This window comes from Pseudopipra pipra, chromosome 3 (assembly GCF_036250125.1).
Source record: "Pseudopipra pipra isolate bDixPip1 chromosome 3, bDixPip1.hap1, whole genome shotgun sequence".
In the NCBI taxonomy this organism is placed as follows: domain Eukaryota; kingdom Metazoa; phylum Chordata; class Aves; order Passeriformes; family Pipridae; genus Pseudopipra; species Pseudopipra pipra.
Window position 1 is genome coordinate 111,952,075 of NC_087551.1, and position 18,237 is coordinate 111,970,311.

The 18,237-nt window shown below is 43.4% G+C and overlaps 2 protein-coding genes and 1 long non-coding RNA gene across 5 annotated transcripts in view; 1 reads left to right on the plus strand and 2 right to left on the minus strand.

The window, feature by feature from the left end:
• Nucleotides 1–568, minus strand: part of CDC5L (cell division cycle 5 like) — a 31,157-nt gene extending 30,589 nt beyond the window's left edge. For 2 of the 3 annotated variants that reach the window (XM_064650761.1, XM_064650759.1), the window contains exon 1: nt 437–568. In XM_064650761.1, the coding sequence (XP_064506831.1) occupies nt 437–481 (45 nt within the window). In that variant the 5' untranslated portion in view covers nt 482–568. The remainder of the gene's footprint in view (nt 1–436) is intronic. The other variant, XM_064650760.1, reaches the window with a different exon arrangement.
• Nucleotides 569–838: 270 nt separating this feature from the next.
• Nucleotides 839–15,920, plus strand: LOC135412209 (uncharacterized). Its single transcript, XR_010429535.1, has 3 exons — nt 839–1,449; nt 5,479–5,574; nt 13,108–15,920. It is a non-coding gene; the product is annotated as an uncharacterized LOC135412209 (long non-coding RNA).
• Nucleotides 2,994–9,197, minus strand: LOC135412207 (zinc finger protein 493-like). The gene is made up of 3 exons (XM_064650758.1): nt 9,083–9,197; nt 8,291–8,881; nt 2,994–7,625 (listed from the first exon to the last, which is right to left on the minus strand). The coding sequence occupies exons 1-3, from the start codon at nt 9,114–9,116 to the stop codon at nt 4,981–4,983; spliced, it is 3,270 nt and encodes a 1,089-aa protein (XP_064506828.1). The 5' UTR covers nt 9,117–9,197; the 3' UTR covers nt 2,994–4,980.
• Nucleotides 15,921–18,237: the final 2,317 nt, after the last annotated feature.

The following is an 18,237-nucleotide window of genomic DNA, read 5'->3' on the forward strand; positions in this document are numbered from 1 at the left end:
CCTGGCGCAGCTTAAGACTGTGCCCTCTTGTCCTACCGCTAGTTGCCTGAGAGTAGAGCCCGACCTCTACCTGGCTACAATCTCCTTTAAGGGAGCTGAAGAGAGCAATAAGATCTCCCCTGAGGCTCCCTTCCTCCAGGCCAAGCCCCCAAGCCGCTCCTTATTGGATTTGTGCTCCAGACCCTTTCCCAGCTCCGCTGCCCTTCTCTGGACTCGCTCCTGCAGCCCCCAAACCCTCCGCATGCCCGGACCCAGCGGGATCCAGCAGGACCCAGGAAATCCCAATCTCCCAAAGACACCCTAAAACCTGAGCCTCATGCGCAAGCGCAACACGACTCCTCTCCACCCCCCCCCCCCCGCGCCTGCGCACCAGGGAGGGCTCCCCCCGGGCCCTGAGGGGGAAACAAGGCATTAAACAAACCCCGCCGAGTCCTACCTCGGTGTTCCGCCACACGCCGCCTTTAATCATAATCCGCGGCATCTTGGCGGCGAAGGGAGGGGGAGACGAGCCCCTGGAGCGAGAGAGCGGAGAGGGGGCGGGAGCACCGCTCGCTTCAGCGGGACCGGCCCGGACCGCGCGCAGGCGCCCTCAGCGCCGGAGGGGGTGCCGAGGGCGAGGGAAGCGGGGCTGGCTGATCTGCCAGGGAAGCAGGGAGCGGGGTCGGCGGGTTTTCCAGGGAAGAAGAACCGACGGCTTTTTTCCAGGAAAGCGGAGCCACTGCTCTTCCAGGGAAGCGGGTCTGGCGGCTCCGCGCATGCGCAACACCCTCGCGCTCCCTGAGGGGCTCTCCGCGCTGGCGCCCCCTAACGGCCGGAGGAGCGCCCGGCAGAGGGGCCCGGGCGACGCCGGGGACTAAAGGGGGTTTGCTTAAAATTCCTTCACATTTCCCCAAGGGAGTCAAATAAGGAAGGACAGGAACGGCAAGAAGGAAATCAGGTTTCCGTAATGTCGTCTTTATAGTGTGTGTTTTGTTAATTTGAGGAAACAACCCGTGCGTTTATGTATGGAAGGAGTTCATCCCTGTGAGGGTGGTGAGGCCCTGGCACAGGTTGCCCAGAGAAGCTGTGGCTGCCCCATCCCTGGAAGTGCTCAAGGACTGTCTGGATGGGGCTTGAAGCAACCTGGGATAGCGGAAGGTGTCCCTGCCATGGGGGTTGGAACTGGATGGTCTTTAAGGTTCCTTCCAACCCAAACCATTCCATGTAGCCCAAATGGACACTGCGGCAGCAGCACATAATAATGTTCAATAAAGTAAACCCCAAATTGTCTAATTTCCTTCTGTTGTAGGTAAATTTCGCTGGTGGTTAACCACAGGTCTTTTTATTGCAGTCTTTCCCAGACTTTATACCCAGCTGCTTTTAAATGTTCCTCCACACCCTTCCAATCATGCCAGTTACCCTGAGCCCATTCGTCTGAGGACTGAGGATTTGGACTTACTCCATGCTTTTGTAAGTAGTCAGTGATATCTCCTGCCAACCACACCAGTTTGTCACAAATGAGTCCTTTAGGTCACTCAAAGTATCACTGGCAAAGGCATCAGCAACAGATTTAATATAAAGGTAAAAGCTGGCAATGTTCACACTACTACTTACTCTGTGGTTAAAGCACAGAAAGAGAAATCTGAATATCTAAAATCAATCAATCAATATAAAACTAAATCAACCAAAAATTATGGATGTGGATGTTGGGGACAAAAAAAAAAAAAAAGGGTAAGGATGGGAAAGGGTAACAATAAAAAGGAATAAGTGAAACCATCCTGTTGAGTCACAAGGTTCAGAGGGGACTGTGCTGCCAAACTTAACCCCAGGCTTGACCAGTGGTTTAGGCCTGAAGGTTTAACAGCACTTAACAGCACTTAATCAATAACTTAATTTAAACAATTTAACAAAAGATTCATGTAGAATTTACTATAGGCAGAACAGTAACTCACAGGCCTATCTTATTTACAAGTCTAAAGTACTTAAGAATCTAGGAGAAAAACATTCATAGCACATTTGCTAAGGCATATTCACACACACACACACACAAACCTAAAGGAGTGTGTAAAAGGTATACCTGTGAAAATTTCCCCTCCAGTTCAGAGACATACTCACATTGGATGCCTTTGCATCTTCTCAATGGGCGAAGGGCTGAGCCTTGAGGAGTGGGGGTATCAGCTCAGGATCTGCTGTCATTGTTTGGCAGTGATCCTTCAAGTACAGCAAACCTGAGAGTTCACTGGCTCTGAGAGGTATCCTGCTCACAGGGAGGTGCTGGTCACAGCCTGTTGTGGGCCAGGAGAGCTCCAAGGGTCCCCTTTAGGACCACTGCTTGTAGGGTCACAAGAGAGTTGGCTTTGGTCACACTGATTTTCCAGCCTGGTTGCAATTCGGGTCAGTAACTCTGAGAGTTTAAGTAACAAAAATGTTGTTCCACTTGGGTTGTTATTCAGGCATTAAAAATAACTTTCCAAGGCTGTTAAAACCCAGGAGCTCATTAGACAGCACTAGTCCCCAGGAGCAGACAGTGTTTCTGATAAGCTCAAGAGGAGCTGAGCCCAGGTGCTGTTCAAGGCTGAGGCCTAAGGAGCATTTCTGAGTTCAGAGAGTGGCCTGAGAGGGAGGATGCACCACCACACCACAGAGGTCTGACCTATATTCACTGACTTCACCCTCTCTTTAACTTTTATTCACTTATTTAGAAGATGCACAGCAGCTAAAATGACACCCTTCTGCTCAAGTTGTTTGTCTCTATTCAAGATATGTTCAAAGAGAAAATAAAGCAAAGTTTTTTGGTCGAAATAGGAAATGTCTTAATATGATTTAGGAAAGGCTTTTGTTTAAAGTACGCAGGAATAAAAAGTATTACACTTTTAGCTACCAAAAAAATTACCAAGAACAGCCCATGTCTTATCTGAGTAGGCCTCTACCTTTAAATTTCACTGACTTGGCAGACTGAGAATACCTTTGAATCCCCAAAATGCAGTCCAGTGTATAAAGAACAGAGGAGAATGTCAGGAGTCAAAAAACTGTTTATTAGAAGGAACAACCTGGAATACTTGTACAAAATTGTCAAGCTCCATCTGAAAATATCTTGTTCTTCTTACATCTTGAAGAAACTGATGTTTACCAACTCTTGTAAAAATTTACTGAAATTAAATTATCCCTATAAACTGGGCTCCCTTCTTTATCACTGTACACCACACTTTTAAACTCTACCAGATTTAGCTTTCCTAGTCTCATCTGATATAAAGGCTTACAATTTCTTCGTTGTTTTTGTTTCTTCTTCGTAACTGTTCTTTGGAATTTTTCTTCAAATAAGCCATCAGAATTGTACAGTAATGCAGGTAAAAATGCCTCCAAATTTGTGTAACTGTTAATATTTCCCAGAAATGCTTTTCTTTCTTCATACAGGATAACATTCTTCTCACAACTGTATCAGGTGGTTGCCTCAATCGTTCCAAGATCTGAATGATTCATTCCCAAATGGTGACTTCCCAGCTTGTACTACAAACATCTGTAACCACCATGGTTCAGGCAGTTTTCTAACTTTACCTCAGCTGCAAAGTACTAGATCACTTGAATACCTTTGCTGATCTGGCCTTAAATCCACACATCTATTCATGAGTTTCAGTCCACTCTTGAAAAATCGTGTTCCAAATCACAGAATGCCCAGGATCATGTAATGGCTTTTCAATATCCAACCTCCCTCCTGCTTTACCAGAAACCCTCTGCAAGACATTACCTATATTTCTACAGAAAAGCACACATTTTAGGAGCAGTAGAAAAGCACCATGAGTGCCATGTTTACATTCTCTAAACTAAGCTACAGGTTTATTCTGCTTCTTCATGGACTGAGATGTAACATCAGGGGACAGTTCACACCAGCCCTTCGCTGTTGTCTTTCCTCAGACAAGAGAGTAAAACATTGTTATCAAAACCACTTAACACAGTCAGTGATGTCCACTCAAGGTTTCTAGCACTCTGTAACTGTAAAACAACCAAAGATTTGTCTAGATATAAATAGAAACTGAAAGCAGCACCCACTTGCCTTCACCATACTCTGTACCAACTGTTTGGTGCAGGTGGCTCTTACATGGTATTTTAGATGAACAGTTAAGTTCTTAAAATAAATTTAAGCAGTTCAAGACATTCCTAAGTTTTTCAATGTAACTAAATAGCATTCACAATTAGCAGCAGCTGCTCAAAATAACAGAAGTTATTTGAAAATTACATCATTTGTTGTAACAAACAACACAGTAACTGCCAGCCTGAGAAAAAGTAAGGCATTTTCTACCACAGTTATTAACATTAGACACTAACATAAAACTGAAGATTAATTTAAGGATTCTCAGTATCATAAAATAAATTATTCAGGACATTACCCTTCCTGTCAGACTGCTCACAAAATTATCAAAACTACAAACAAGGCAACTGCCTAATAAACCTTTTATAAACATATAGAAAACATCTTCATATCACAGTTATGCAGTGATGACATGAATATTTTGTTTCCATAGTTTTGTGAGAGACTGTTTTTCTTCTCTTACAAGTATTGCAAAAGAACCTGGGAGGCAACTTTCAGCAGATGGGAGGTAGCATTAAGCCTCCAGATGCACTGATAATTTTTATATAACATGTACTTCTTTCCCTCCCTTTAAGCATTCTTTCAGTTAGAAAAGAGATTTTTATTAATTTTTTACAAGAAAATAAGTGGCACAGAGTAACTGTTTAAAGTGATGGCCAAATCCTAACAGGACTCATGATATTAAGCAGTTACTCAGGCATGAAGAAGTGTCTCCAAGATCTTTAGCACAGCCTGTGCTAGAACTGAACCTCTCTGAAAAACCTGGAGCAAACCAGTCCTCCAAGTTTCACTCTCTGGACCAAAATGCTGGATGTATCCCTTACCAGCCCTTGTTCTGAACACACAAACCACTCTAGAACCAAGTGCCAACTGAACACACAAACCACTCTAGAACCAAGTACCAACTCCCAACCTTATACCCCATCCTTGTGCTGCCGCTTGTGCTTTTCCAGCAGTTTCTGGGTAGACAGTGCCACATTACACCTCTCGCAGGTGTACTTTTTTCTGTGTGTTTTTATGTGCTTTTGGAAAGCCCGTTCATCCAGCGTGGAGTATTTACACCTCCTGCAGTGCAGCCTCGAGTGAGTCAGCAGGTGGCGCTTAAGGTGGCTGGAGGTGCGGAAGGCCAGGGCACACTGCCCACACTTGAACGGCCTCTCCCCGCTGTGGATCCGCAGGTGGGGCTTCATGTTCCCGTTGTGGGCCGTGCAGTAGCCACACTCCTCACACCGGTACGTTTTCACAGGGAGCTCCTCGTGATCGCAGAGATGAGCTGTGCCCAGAGATGAGCTTCCCTCGCCGCAGTGCGAAGCCAGGTGACGTTTCAGGGCCAGCCATTGGTTTGTGGAGTAGTCACAGTTCCTGCATTTGAAATGCTCTGTGTTAAAATGTGTCACTCTGTGTCTCTTCAGGTGGCTGGAAGTACGAAACTTCATCTGGCAAACAGTGCAGCTGTAAGGTTTCTCACCTGTGTGAGTTCTTACGTGGAGTTCAAGGTTGCTTAAACTGTAAGTACTGTACCTGCACTCTGCACACTGGTAGAATGGTGGCTGACTTTGTGCTAGCAAATCGTTTTTCCTGTCCCTCTGAACATCTGGCTGTACTCCAAAGACTTTTGAACCAAGCAAGGAGCTGTTTGAACCTTCCGAGGAACCCAAACCCCTTTCTGGACGTGTGCCTCCATGAATTTCACGATGCAACTCAAGATTTTCCAAACATTTCTCTACATAGAGGCAACTGCCCAACTCCTGTTCATTCTTTACATGAAGGAGGCTGTGTTTCTGCAAACGGTTTGATGTTTTAAATGTCTTATTGCAATCTTTACATACAAATGGTCTTTCATCTGTATGTATCTTTAGGTGCAGCCTGAAGTTGTTTTGAACATCAGTAGCATAACTGCAGTGTTGGCACATGTATGTTCTGAATGTATTTAAAGTGGAAGAACATGAATCCTTTGAGTTTTCCACAAAGTTATGGTATGCACTGTCATCTTGCACTCGTGAATGAGAGGCCTCTGACTTGAAGAGAGGTTCCTCTTTGTAAAGGACAGCATCCATTTTGTGTGAAGTCCAAGTGACTTCTGATCTATTCCCAGTAATAGCCAGGCTGTTGCTTCCAAGACTGTTTCCAGGGAATTTCTTTCCAGAGCGCATTTTTTTATTGCCCTGCATATCACCTGCTTGCTCACAGGCTACTTCTGAAGCCAGCATTGCCCCACTGAGACAAACATCTCTACCAAAGAGAGAAACGTGGCCCTGAGAATCACTCTCAGCTTTGCCTATTTTGTGGTATTTATTGCTCTGATCTGTATAACCATTAGCCTCGAACTGTTCATGAAATTTCTTGTGCAAGCTGAGATCTCCTTTAGCGTAAAACACTAGGTTACATTCATCACATGAATAATTCTTTAAAGATCTTCGAGTTCTTTTTCTTCCACTTACACAGTCAAGTTCCTGCCCTTGGCACGTTTCTGCCCCTGTGTGGAGCCTCCTGTGTCTCTTTAACTCCAAGCTGCTGCTGAAAGCTGACTGGCAGAACTCCCAGGAACATGGTTTAGCCCCTGTGTGGATGGAGCTGTGCCTCACCATGCTTGCAAAATATAATGAAAAGAAGCTGCAGAATCTGCACTGGTACAGCTTATACCCAGCATGCCAGTACATGTGAGTTAACAGGCAGGAAAAGGTAGTGCAGGAGTAGTCACACTGAGGGCACTGGTATGGTGGTCTCTCTTTATGGCCCTTCATGTGATGAATAAAACTCCTTGGATTTGATGAAGCAAAGAAACACATTCTGCAGGAAAAACTAACTGGCACACACAGAGGTGTAAAGTCCCTTTCAATTTTAACAAAAAATTTCTCATATTTACGTTCTCTTTTCTTGGTCTCAGATGTCCCTTCTTCAGATCCTCTCTGCCTTCCTTTTCTTGCATTTGTTCTGTTTTTTCTTGCCTTTTGCAACCTGGTAATTTTTTTATGCAATTTAAGGTGATTCTTAAGGTTGAAAAAGAAGAAAAAGGTTCTTTTACAAAAGCAGCATTTATGTATTTTCTCATCTTTGTGAGCTGAATAAATGTGTTTCTTTAGGTGTGCACTGCATTTATACATAGAGCTGCAAAACCTGCACTTGAAATTCAATCTTTCATGCTTATTTGTAGAACGAGATGTTTTAGAAAGGGGCGAGAGGGTCAAAGTATTACTCTGCCACACTAAACCTTCTTGCTGGCTTTGAAATTCTTTTTGTATTGCATGAGAAGAAACAACTTTTTGTTGCCGATATCTTTTTCTAGGAAATGGTGTTAATGTCTTATAAATATGCTCTGCAGTAGTATTTGATTCAGCAGAAGTGGAAACATTCACCTCAGGTTTCCCTACATCTTTTGGAAGTTCTTTAGAAGTAGGAGAACATCCATTAAGAAATGGATCAGAACAATTATAGGTAAATTTCTGTTCTTCCTCTAAGCCATGTTCCAGAAGAGAACTCAGAGTTTCATCTTCAAATTTGCTTATTTTTCTGTTATCAGCTTCAGTATCAGCTTCGTTATTCTTTGAAGAATCAGGATCTACAGGAAGATATAAAAAGTCTCATGTATGACATTTCATACAATTACAAATGTTCATTATTAATTGGTTGTAATAATCCCAAATTGCCTAATGACTTGCTTGGCACTCTTCTCCTTCCTTAGTATTTCCCTATATCCACTTTTTTTACTAATGCCTCTCTTTATGTTCCCCTTTGCCCCCAACATTTAAATGCTGCTCCCAGTGAAAAGCCACTTCCTTTCCACTTTCTCTTTTCACTCAAAGCTGAATTTTGCAGGACAACACTGCATTCCCTGCAGTTTTTTAACAAAACTGCCTCATGCCAGGATTCGTATCAAAGTACTATCATCAAACTTTGCTAGGGCTCCATTCTCACAAATATGATGCTTTTTCAACTTTTTTATTTTCAGAACCTTTTCCCTGATGAAAGGCCACCCCTTTGGTCACTGTAGTTGAGTGAAACAGTACTAACTTCTTGTACTTTCACTACTTTTCACAATTGTGTGAAAGAACTAAGCCTATTCCAGCCAATATTCTCCTTCTGCTGCACATGATATTAATCTAATTTTAAATGCTTACTCTAAAATAAATGGGTTTGATATTGTTTTATACACTTTTCTGTTTCAAAAACTTGAGATTTACCAGATTCCTTAAACTCTTGCACTAATCTTATTAAACAAGTTACCTTCCATTTCAGCAACTGCCTCCATCTCCTTGTGGATTTCTGGTTGTCCCTCTGGACTGCCATCACAAAGAACACCTGCAACACTGCCAGGTTCTTCTTCTTTTTTGGGCACCGCTGGCAACATCAATGGGCTGGTATCATCTCTGACCTCTCTGCCAGCAGAGAGGAGAGGAGGAATCTTCTGAAAGCCACCATCACATTCTTTTCCACCACTGGTTTTGTTTATCTCTGTTTTGTAAGGCGATGTAGGTAACGTGCAATTTTGGCCACATTGCTCCAGGCCTGCACCACACCCATCACTTAAAGATGATTTTGATGCGTTGCACACACCCTCAACAAGCCACTTCTCTTCAGAGTATTTAATACAACTATCTTCATTTGAAATAGTTTTGTTTTCATCCCAGCTGCCTATACTGCTACAATCGTTTGAAGGTGCCACAACATCTTTCAGGCAAACGCTGTTGTTTAAGTTAAAATCCTGCTCCACCTCGGGAACGGACACGTCCTGCTCCTCAGCATCACCCTGGAGAAAATCCTCATCGCTGAGCACCAAGACAGTGATTGGGAGCACGATCTGAAACACGTCTGGCTCTGCGGGCAGAGACAGACAATCAACGCAATTCCCAGAAAACCCCAAGCCACCCACCCTTCTATGCCAAGTGCGCATGCGCAAGCACCAGCAGGCCCCACGCATTTTCACTCCCTCAACCTTCCCCGCTCTCTCCGGTCACTCGGGCTCCTCATCCCCCGCGAGAGCCACGCTGGGTCCCTGCCGGGGCATCGGGCACCTACCGCTGTCCCCCTCCGGCTCTAGAATCCCCGGCATCTCCCGGCCCGTCCGGATCCGCGCTAAAATCCAACCTCCACCCCCGCGCGCGTGCGCGGCGGGTAACAGGCCAGGGGACGCCGGGACGCCGCCTTTTGATTGGACTGAACGGGGGGGCGTGGCTGAGGAGTGGCCCCGCCCCTTTGTGTGGGGGCGTCTTGTCCCAGCGCTGTGGCTTTTAAATGTGGCTTAAAGTTCAATTTTAAATGTGCTTTTATTGGTCTGAAACTGAATTTAACTTGCCCCTTACATGCGCCCTGGGTTGGGGGTGGGGGGTTTCAAAAGCTCTGCGAAACCTATTCCCGTTTTAGGCAATTTTAATTGTTATTTCTCCTTCTGCAAAAGTAGATTTCAGAATCATTAAGAGTCTTAAGATCGGGATTGTTCTCACAATAAGGTCCTCCCCCGCTAGGGGCTGACAGAATCATAGAATAGTCACAGGCAGAAGTCACAAAATTCGTAGAAACACAAACAGCACTATAGGCTTCATCCTGTTCCCTCCCCTTGGCCAATCAGGCTGAAAGGGTGAGAGTGGGAAATACATAAATCTGCATACAGACACATTTACATGTGCAAATATGTAGGTATATGCATATATAAATTCTATATATATGTAGAGTGTCGCTGCCCACGCGAGGGTGGTTGGAATGAGATGATTTTTAAGGTTCTTTCCAACACAAACCATTCTGTGATTCTTTGCTTGTCTGATTCTGTGAGTTGTGGTTGGAAGGGAGCTCTTGAGATCATCCAGTCCAACACCCTGCTGGGGCAGAGTCACCTGGAGCAGATGACATGGAAATGCATCCAAGTGGATTTGGAATGTCTCCAGGGAGGGAAAATACACAAAATCTCTAGGCAGGCTGTTCCAGCACTCTGTCACCCTCAAGGTAAAGAAAATCTTCCTCTTGTTGAGATGGAACTTCCTGTATTTTATTTTATGGCCATTGCTCCTCATCCTGTCGCTGAAGGGAGTCTGAAGAGAGTCTGGCACCATCCTTTTGGCACCTGCCTTGGAGATATTTATATGTATTGATGAGGTCTCCTCTCAGTCTTCTCTTCTCCAGACTAACCAGGCCCAGCTCCTGCAGTCTTTCCTCATAAGAGAGGTGTTCCAGACCCCTCATCATCTTCATGGTCTCCACTGGACCCTCTGCAGTGACTCCTTGTCTTCCTTGAACTGTGGAGACCAGAGTTGAAGACAACAGATGGCAGACCCTGCCTAGCAAGGTCCTTGTCCTGTCAGCCCATGGACCCCCTGCTCCCAGCAGCCTGGTCCTGGCAGTATTTTATAACCCCCCTCAATTGTGATCCCACATCCTGCAATGCTATAGGATTCCCAGCTCTCATTTTCCAGACCCTGTACTCAGTAGTGGTATCTCCAGAAGGGGTGGCATGTTTAGCCATTCCAATGAGAGGAATTTCCCCTATTCCTGTCTTCTTCCTCCCCAAAAAACTTGTAAAGAACTAATTACCTGCCTTAATTTCAGAGCCTTGTACCTGGCATACATGGAGCTGCACCCATTTGTAGGCACATTTGTTCAGTGTGTGAAATTCAGATGGCATCCTTATATTTTCAAGTAGAAGTGGCAAAACCTTGTGACAGGAGCATTGTCAAAACCCTCCAAGCTGGAAGTATTAAATTAGGAAATGATGAGAGAAATATTGGCTTCTGTGTTTCAGTTCTCAGGGAATTTGGGAATCTCTACAGAGTTAGAGGACTTGTTGATACTCCAGGGTGGGTGAAGCAGATGCTGGGTGGGCAGGATGTCTTGCCTAGACTTCTTCCTGCCAGATCAAGCTGTAGCATGTAAAAAAAAAAAAAAAAAAAAAAAAAAAAAAAAAAAAAAAAAGTAAAAAAGTCTCCTCCGGGCAGACCCGTCTGAGCCTCCTCCACAAGATGGCTCTGCAGCCACAGGCTCTGCAGTGGAACAACGTGAAATACTGGACGGATCTCAGTAATCCTGCCCCTGTTCGACTGGTCCAGTCTGTTGTCGGAAGGGGAAGTAGAGAAGATCTGAGTTTCAAGTAGAAATTGAGGAGGGAAAGTATATAACTTCAGTTGTAATTATCAAAGCTAATGGGAAGATCATATTCCACACATTTGTTGTTCCCATTCCATGGGTGACTTTCAAAATGCAAAAAAGCCCCCAGCTGTTGTAAAGACACTAAATTGCAAGAAACCCATTGTGAATCTTAAAATCACTGAATTGTTCAGGTTGGAAAAGACCTCTAAGGTCACTTAGTCCAGTCATTAACCTAATACTGTCAGATCCACCACTAAACCATGTCTCTGAGCACATGTTTTTCAATCATTCAGGAATGGTGACTCCACCACTTCCCTGGGCAGCCTGTTCCAGTGCTTCATAACCCTTTCTGTGAAGAAATATTTCCTAATATCCAATCTAAACCTCCCCTGTGGCCGTTTTGTCTTGTCCTATCATTTGTTACTTGGGAGAAAAAAACCACCCCCACCTTGCTACAACCTCCTGCCAGGTGGTTGTAAAGAGTGAGAAGGTCTCCCTGAGCCTGCTCTTCTCCAGTATAAACACCCTCAGCTCATTTTAGTTGTTCATATAGTCTCACTGAAAGGAGATTAGTATCTGCTTCCATTCTTTCTTTTTTTAAAAGCATGAACTTTGAAAAAGAAGATAGCTCCTTCACTGGAAAACCTGCAAAACTCTGCATAGTCTTTACAAAGCTGTAAATGCCAAGTCTTTTCCCTTGAAACTATTTTCACTCTTTTTCATAAAGGAACAAACTATAACTCTCACTCTAGTTCTTCATGATGCCATCATCCAGTGATCAAAGTGATCATGCAATGGCTGAGGAATAAATGTGGCCATGAAAAGTGGGTGTGGGGAAGGTTGCAGCTGCCTTTACAAGCCCATTACACAAAACTATCTTCTGCAAATTCAACTTGCATCGGAGTAAGAAGAGTCTGTCTGCAACAGTGCTTATGCCCACACTCTAACATGCAACAAGAGTTGTGGTAAGATTCTTGTAAGGAATAAGACAAGGAGGAATGGCTTTAAGCTGAAAGAGAGTAGATTTAGATTGGGTATTAGGAAGAAATTCTTCCCTGTGAGGGTGGTGAGGCCCTGGCACAAATTGCCCAGAGAAGCTGTGGCTGCCCCCTGGAGGTGTTCAAGGCCAGGTTGGATGGGGCTTGGAGCAACCTGGTCTAGTGGAAGATGTCGCTTCCACAAACTCAAACCATTCTGTGATTCTGTGAAATATTGGACATTATGAGAAACTGAAGCAACCCCAATAAAATGTAATTATTTGAAGCATGGATTTTGGACATCTTTGTGGCCAGAATAGTTGCACAGATTCACCTCAACTAACATAAGATATTGACCTAAAATGTGTAATTTGAGAGTGCAATCACTTTAGGCTGCTGCTAAAGCAGTGGTTTTTATCCTCATGCATCTAATGCTGTAGATTGGAAGGGCTTGTGACAGTAATTTCATAATATCTTGTATCAATATCCTTCAGTTTGCCAGCCAGGGCACATAACAAAAAATCAAGCTGGAAATATCTCTTACTTGAACAAAAAGCCTGAAAGTCCAGGGATAAAAGACAATGTCACTTTTAAGCCAGGGAAAGTCAGAGAATTATTCCTGGGAAAATAATGTAAGAGCAGCTATGGTCTGGCAATAAGAGCAGGAGAGGTGGTAGCTGAATATAAATCCAGCTGGAAAAGCATAGAAAAAAGGCTGGACAAGTCAGAAATGAAGTCATTAATTACCTGAGCAGGTAATGTAAAGAGGGAAATATCTCCAAAAAGGGTTTGTCAGCACAGTTTCGGCTGTGTTAGGACTGTGACGAGCTACAGCAACTGAGAGCTTTGTAAGAGTCAGGATGTTGCAGTAACAAACCAAGGCTTACTAACTGGCTTTTTTACTGTAAGACCTGCTGGGTTGTTGTTTTTTCTTCCTTTTTCATGAAGCCATTGACCTTTCCCCCTCCACCGTCCTTTTTTTGCAAACAGCTCCACTGAAGTCTGTTCCAGAGGGAAGAGGAGAAAACACATCAGTGTGGACAAAGAGCTGAGCACCACTTGGGGACAGAGCCTTCTAACACCAAACGCCCACAGAGAGATGGAGCTGGGGATTGAGAGACACCAAGTCCCAGCCCACTCTGCGTTCCAATACTTTCTGCTCCAAGCAGAACTCCTTATCACTAAGTTCACCTTGAACTCGATGAAGCTGTAAGACTAGAGAAGAAATTCAGTGTTATGGTTAGGGCACAGCAGCCAGGAAGTTTGACTTCTATTCCTGATTTTTTTCTGCAGGTTTGTGAAAATCCCTCCTGTTTGCAAAGTGTTTCAAGCTCTTCACATTGCTTAAGAGAACAGAGCAGTACTCTTATGTGTTTTCAGCTCTCAGTACTGGAAACAGAGTTTGATTTATTGACATACACAGCATTTCCCTAAATCACGAGACAACTATTACAAGGTAGAACTCAGGAAAACCTGGAAATACAGAGCCTTTTCTCTGGTAAATTGAGCATGGTCCATTCTACTGAATTTGCTCTTTTTCTCTTCATAGAATCACGGAACAGTTTGAGATGGAAGGGACCTTTTAAAGGTCATTGATTCCAACCCCTCTGCCATGAGCAGGGACACCTTCCACTATGCCAGGTTGCTCCAAAGCCCATCCAACTTGGCCTTGAACAATTCCAGGGATGGGGCAGTTCTCTCGTGCCTTTTCGATATGAAAGACAAAGATGAGATGATCTTTAAGGTCACTTCAACCCAAACCATTCTAGGATTTTATGATTCTGTGTGGTAGGGCTTTTTTTGCTGGCTGGAGCCCTTTTGGTGTGATCTGGTCATGCCCTATTGTGAATTTCTCTCACCTTCCAAAATTGGATGGCTAGATCCCAGTTGCCATTTGGATATTATCCATCCATCCATCCATCTCTCTATCTCTACCAGGCTACACCAACAAATTAAACAGCAGCAGACACCTGCACAAGGCAGGAGAACTCAATCCATCTATAGTCAACAAGGTACTGGCCTGGCTTATCATAGAATCATGAAATGGTTTGGTTTGGAAGGCATCTTAAAGATCATTTCGTTGCAACCCCCTGCCATGGGCAGAGACACCTGCCACTGGACCAGGTTACTCTGGCTTGGATCCAGGCAAACTAAAACTCTCCTGCACAATTTCCAGGTGCACTTTAGGAGTTATCATGAGCCAGGGACAATTTCCCAGGACAGAGAGCAAGACAGAGAAACAAACAGAAGGAATGACCAGAGAAGATTTGTTTCCTTACTAAATCAGGTGACAACCTCATCTAGAAACAGGATTGCTATAACATGCAAGTGACTTCTTTTTTATTGTTTAAAAATATTTCTTAAAAAGTTGCCTCAAAATCTGGACTATACACTGATCAGGTATGTTCTGTGGAGTCTTAGTCAGCTTCATTACTTGTCTGCATTTGGAAAGGGTGTTTCAATTGAAAGCAAAAGAGAGAAATGGTCTTTCAACTGTTTTTCAACTTTGTTTTGTATTCTGCAATCATAGCAAAAATCAACGGTATTATTCATGCTGACAAGACTGAAAATGATGAAAAATTATGGAAAAGGAGTAGCCAAAGCTTTTTGTGTTTGCAATGTTTTCCCTGGTTAAACAGGTCATGTCCCTCCTAACCTGCTTTTGTATTTTCCTTCCAGCTTAGATTATTCCATCCTAAAATACTTTAGGTTATTCTTTTAATAATGTGAAAAACACGAGTGGCATTTTATGTGATACTAAAATTCTCTCCAGAATTGATTTTCCTCTGCATGTTGCAGAGTACTAAATCTAGTTTCAAGTGAATTAATGCAAGTACAAAATACTCTTTCTTTTCCATCATTTTGCCTGGCACAAGTGACAATTACACAGTATACTGGAAGTGATGGAGGCATTCACCAAATGGTATGGACTGCTCATTAGAGTAGGATGATTATGAGGGTGATTTAGCAGTCAAAAGGCTTTATATTTAGATTTTTACTGTGAGGGTGATGAGGCACTGGCACAAGTTTCCCAGAGAAGCTGTGGCTGCCCCATCCCTGGAAGTGGTTAAGGCCAGTTTGGACCAGAAACTTGGTATAGTGGAAGGTATTCCTGCTTTCATAAATCTGTCTTCATGCTTATCTGTATTTCTTTATAGAGTTTTTGAGAACAGAAGTCCAATTCTTGCCCCAAGCGGAGCTGCATTCCCTAGTAGTTGATGTGAGTCCGTACAGCTCAGATAGATCTGTTAAGTTCACAAAGTGCTCTGAGATTTCAAAACAGAGCTATTATAGAAATAGCCATTGTTATTCTTGTTTTTAATAGCTGCTGACAGTGAAGAATATTTTGAGGGTAAGTGCCAAGTAAGAAGCTGTGTTTCTGAATAGAGCTTTTCAAATATGCAAGGGCTCTATTATGTTTGGGGTAATTTCATGAGAAGCTTTATGTTGGTTTGTCTGGACTATCATCCAAGAAACATCTGGTGGGAGGGGATCAGACTGACACAACAAAGACTGGCAGTGGTACTTACATGTCCTCTTGTGGAGCCACTTTATGAGTTTGGTTGTGCTCAAGATGTTGCACAGTTCATCTTTGCAAGGCTTTACCAAATTTACTTGAGCTACGTGAAACTCAACATTTCCATTTCATGGTAAAAGTCAAAGTTTCACAGTATATTTTCATTCTCAGTATGAGCAAACCCACAAGTACAAAACCTTTTTTGCCCATTTATAAAAGTGTTGCTTTAGAATAAATATACAGAGAGAAACTTTGCTTTAAAATAAAATTATTAGTTCAAAGTTTATTTTGTTGTTTGTTTTTTAATCTTAATATGAGGTGCTGGAGTATATCCAGAGAAGGCCAACAGAGCTGGGGAAGGGTCTGGGGCACAAGTCTGATGAGAAGCAGCTGAGGGAGCTGGGGAGGCTCAGTCTGGAGAAAAGGAGGATCAGGGAGGACCTTATCATTCTCTACAATTCCCTGACAGGAGGTTGTAGCCAGGTGGTAGTCGGTCTCTTTTCCCAAGTAACAAGTGATAGGACAAGAAGAAATGGCCTCAAGTTGCACCAGAGGAAGTTTAGTTTGGATATCAGGGGAAATTTCTTTATTAAATAGGTTATCAATTATTGGAACAGGCTGCCCAGGGCAGTGGTGGAGACACCATCCCTGGAGCAATTTAAAAGACATGAAGATGTGGCACTTGGGGACATGGTTTAGTGGTGGGCTTGGCAGTGCTGGGTTAACGGTTGCACTCAATGATCTCAGAGGTATTTTCTACCCCAAATGATTCTATGATTCTATGATTAACTCCTGACATAACAGTCCTAGTGGTCCAGGACATGGGGCATCTCATCCCACTGTATCCTGTCAGGATATGGACCAGGTAAGGATGTTATTACTGGGCAACCAAGTGGGCAGTTTCCAGTGGATGAGATTCAACAGCAATTACCTAATTTTAGGTGACTTCTTTTTGTCATGACTGCATTCGAGGTGGTGGCCAAATTCCTCATTTGGAGAGTGATTTTCTACAGCCAACAGAGCTTAGTGTCACTCTAAATTAGACTCAGGTCACTCTAAATTAGATACCTATGTTTAGGCAAGTGAGTTCCAGTCTCTATTGCCTGTATGGACTCCTTCTCCATTGAGCATAATGGGAGTCCAAACTCAGTTGTAGACATGTCCTTTAGGTTTGAATTTGGTGCTGAATTTCCCCATGTACTCTTCACCACTGGGATGAGAGCTTTCTGAGAACTAATACGTGGTGATAATTTGAAACCTCTTGTCCATTTATTATTATTATTATTATTATCTTTGAAATATACCTGAGACCATTTTAGACCTATGATCCAGACCATGCAACCACAACAGGGTACATGAAAGGCTATTTTATCACTGGAATATATTTATGTTGTTAATATAAAATCCTACTGAGGCAAAGCTCTGTAGTTCACGCAAGACAACTGAAAGCCAGCTGGGTTTACTTGAACCTGTCTCCATTAGGATCTTGTGTAGACTTGGCTGTTTGATTTAGCAATCAGCTATAAAAGAAAACATTTTTGGAGCTAGTCTAATGAAGATACTTGGAATGATATTCTTCCCACCACATGTTTGTGTTCCCTTTATTGTCAATGGGAAGAAACAGGAAATTAGAGTATGAATCATCTGACCTATTTTAGATGTCCATTTTGGAGATGAAGTGTTGAACTTTTCTCCACTGAGTACCAGAGTGGGTTTAACTTAGATGTAGGTGTCTAATGGGATTAGTTGAACTCATCCCATCCCCATTTCAGGGTACAATGAGGGTGTGTTTGTCCTTATCAGCAACAAATAGCTTTATCACCCACCAAACACCATGGCTGATATGGGACCTGTCCCAGGACTAACGTGCATGAAGATGAGACCAGCCACTGGAACTGGAGCTCTATTCCCACTTGAGGATGATTCACAGCCCACTGAGGTCAACAGGAATCTTTCCACTGCCTTCAGTGGGCTTTGCAAACCCCAGGGTTTCAGCATACATTCATTTAGCAGCAGGGTGCCACAATTTGAGATAATATCATGCTTCTGTTTTTTATTATTAATGTTTTGCTGAGGGTCAGCACTCTCACAGCAGAGCTGGCAGAGCAAAGTGAGTCACAGACTCCTACAGGGGCTCACTGGGTCAAAAGGCTGTGCATGTGCTGTCCTGTACTAACAGGGTATTCCTTCCCTTAGTACCTGAGTCTCCTCTGCCGTGGTTGATCTAGTCCATGGTCTTCATAATCACAGCAGTCTATACTTAATCCCTTTGTCCACCTACTCCAACGCTGCCAGTGGCCTGTGGTTTATAAAGAACAGCTTCCTCATCCAATCCCTGTTCCCTGGCATACAATCTTTGTCCATTTATCCTTTGACCATCTTGAAGGCTAAATTTCGGTAGCAAGTCTGGTGTATTAAACAAACCACCTCTGGTGATGAGGGGACTGGAAGTACCTTTGATAAGACTACAGGGTAGACAAAAAGTTTGGGATAAAAACTCCATGTTCTTCCTTTCTGCCAGGAGGAGATTTATTATTGAACTGTATAACTGAAGCTTGAAATATCAATAATTAACAATTAAATAACTTGAAAGGACACTTAGG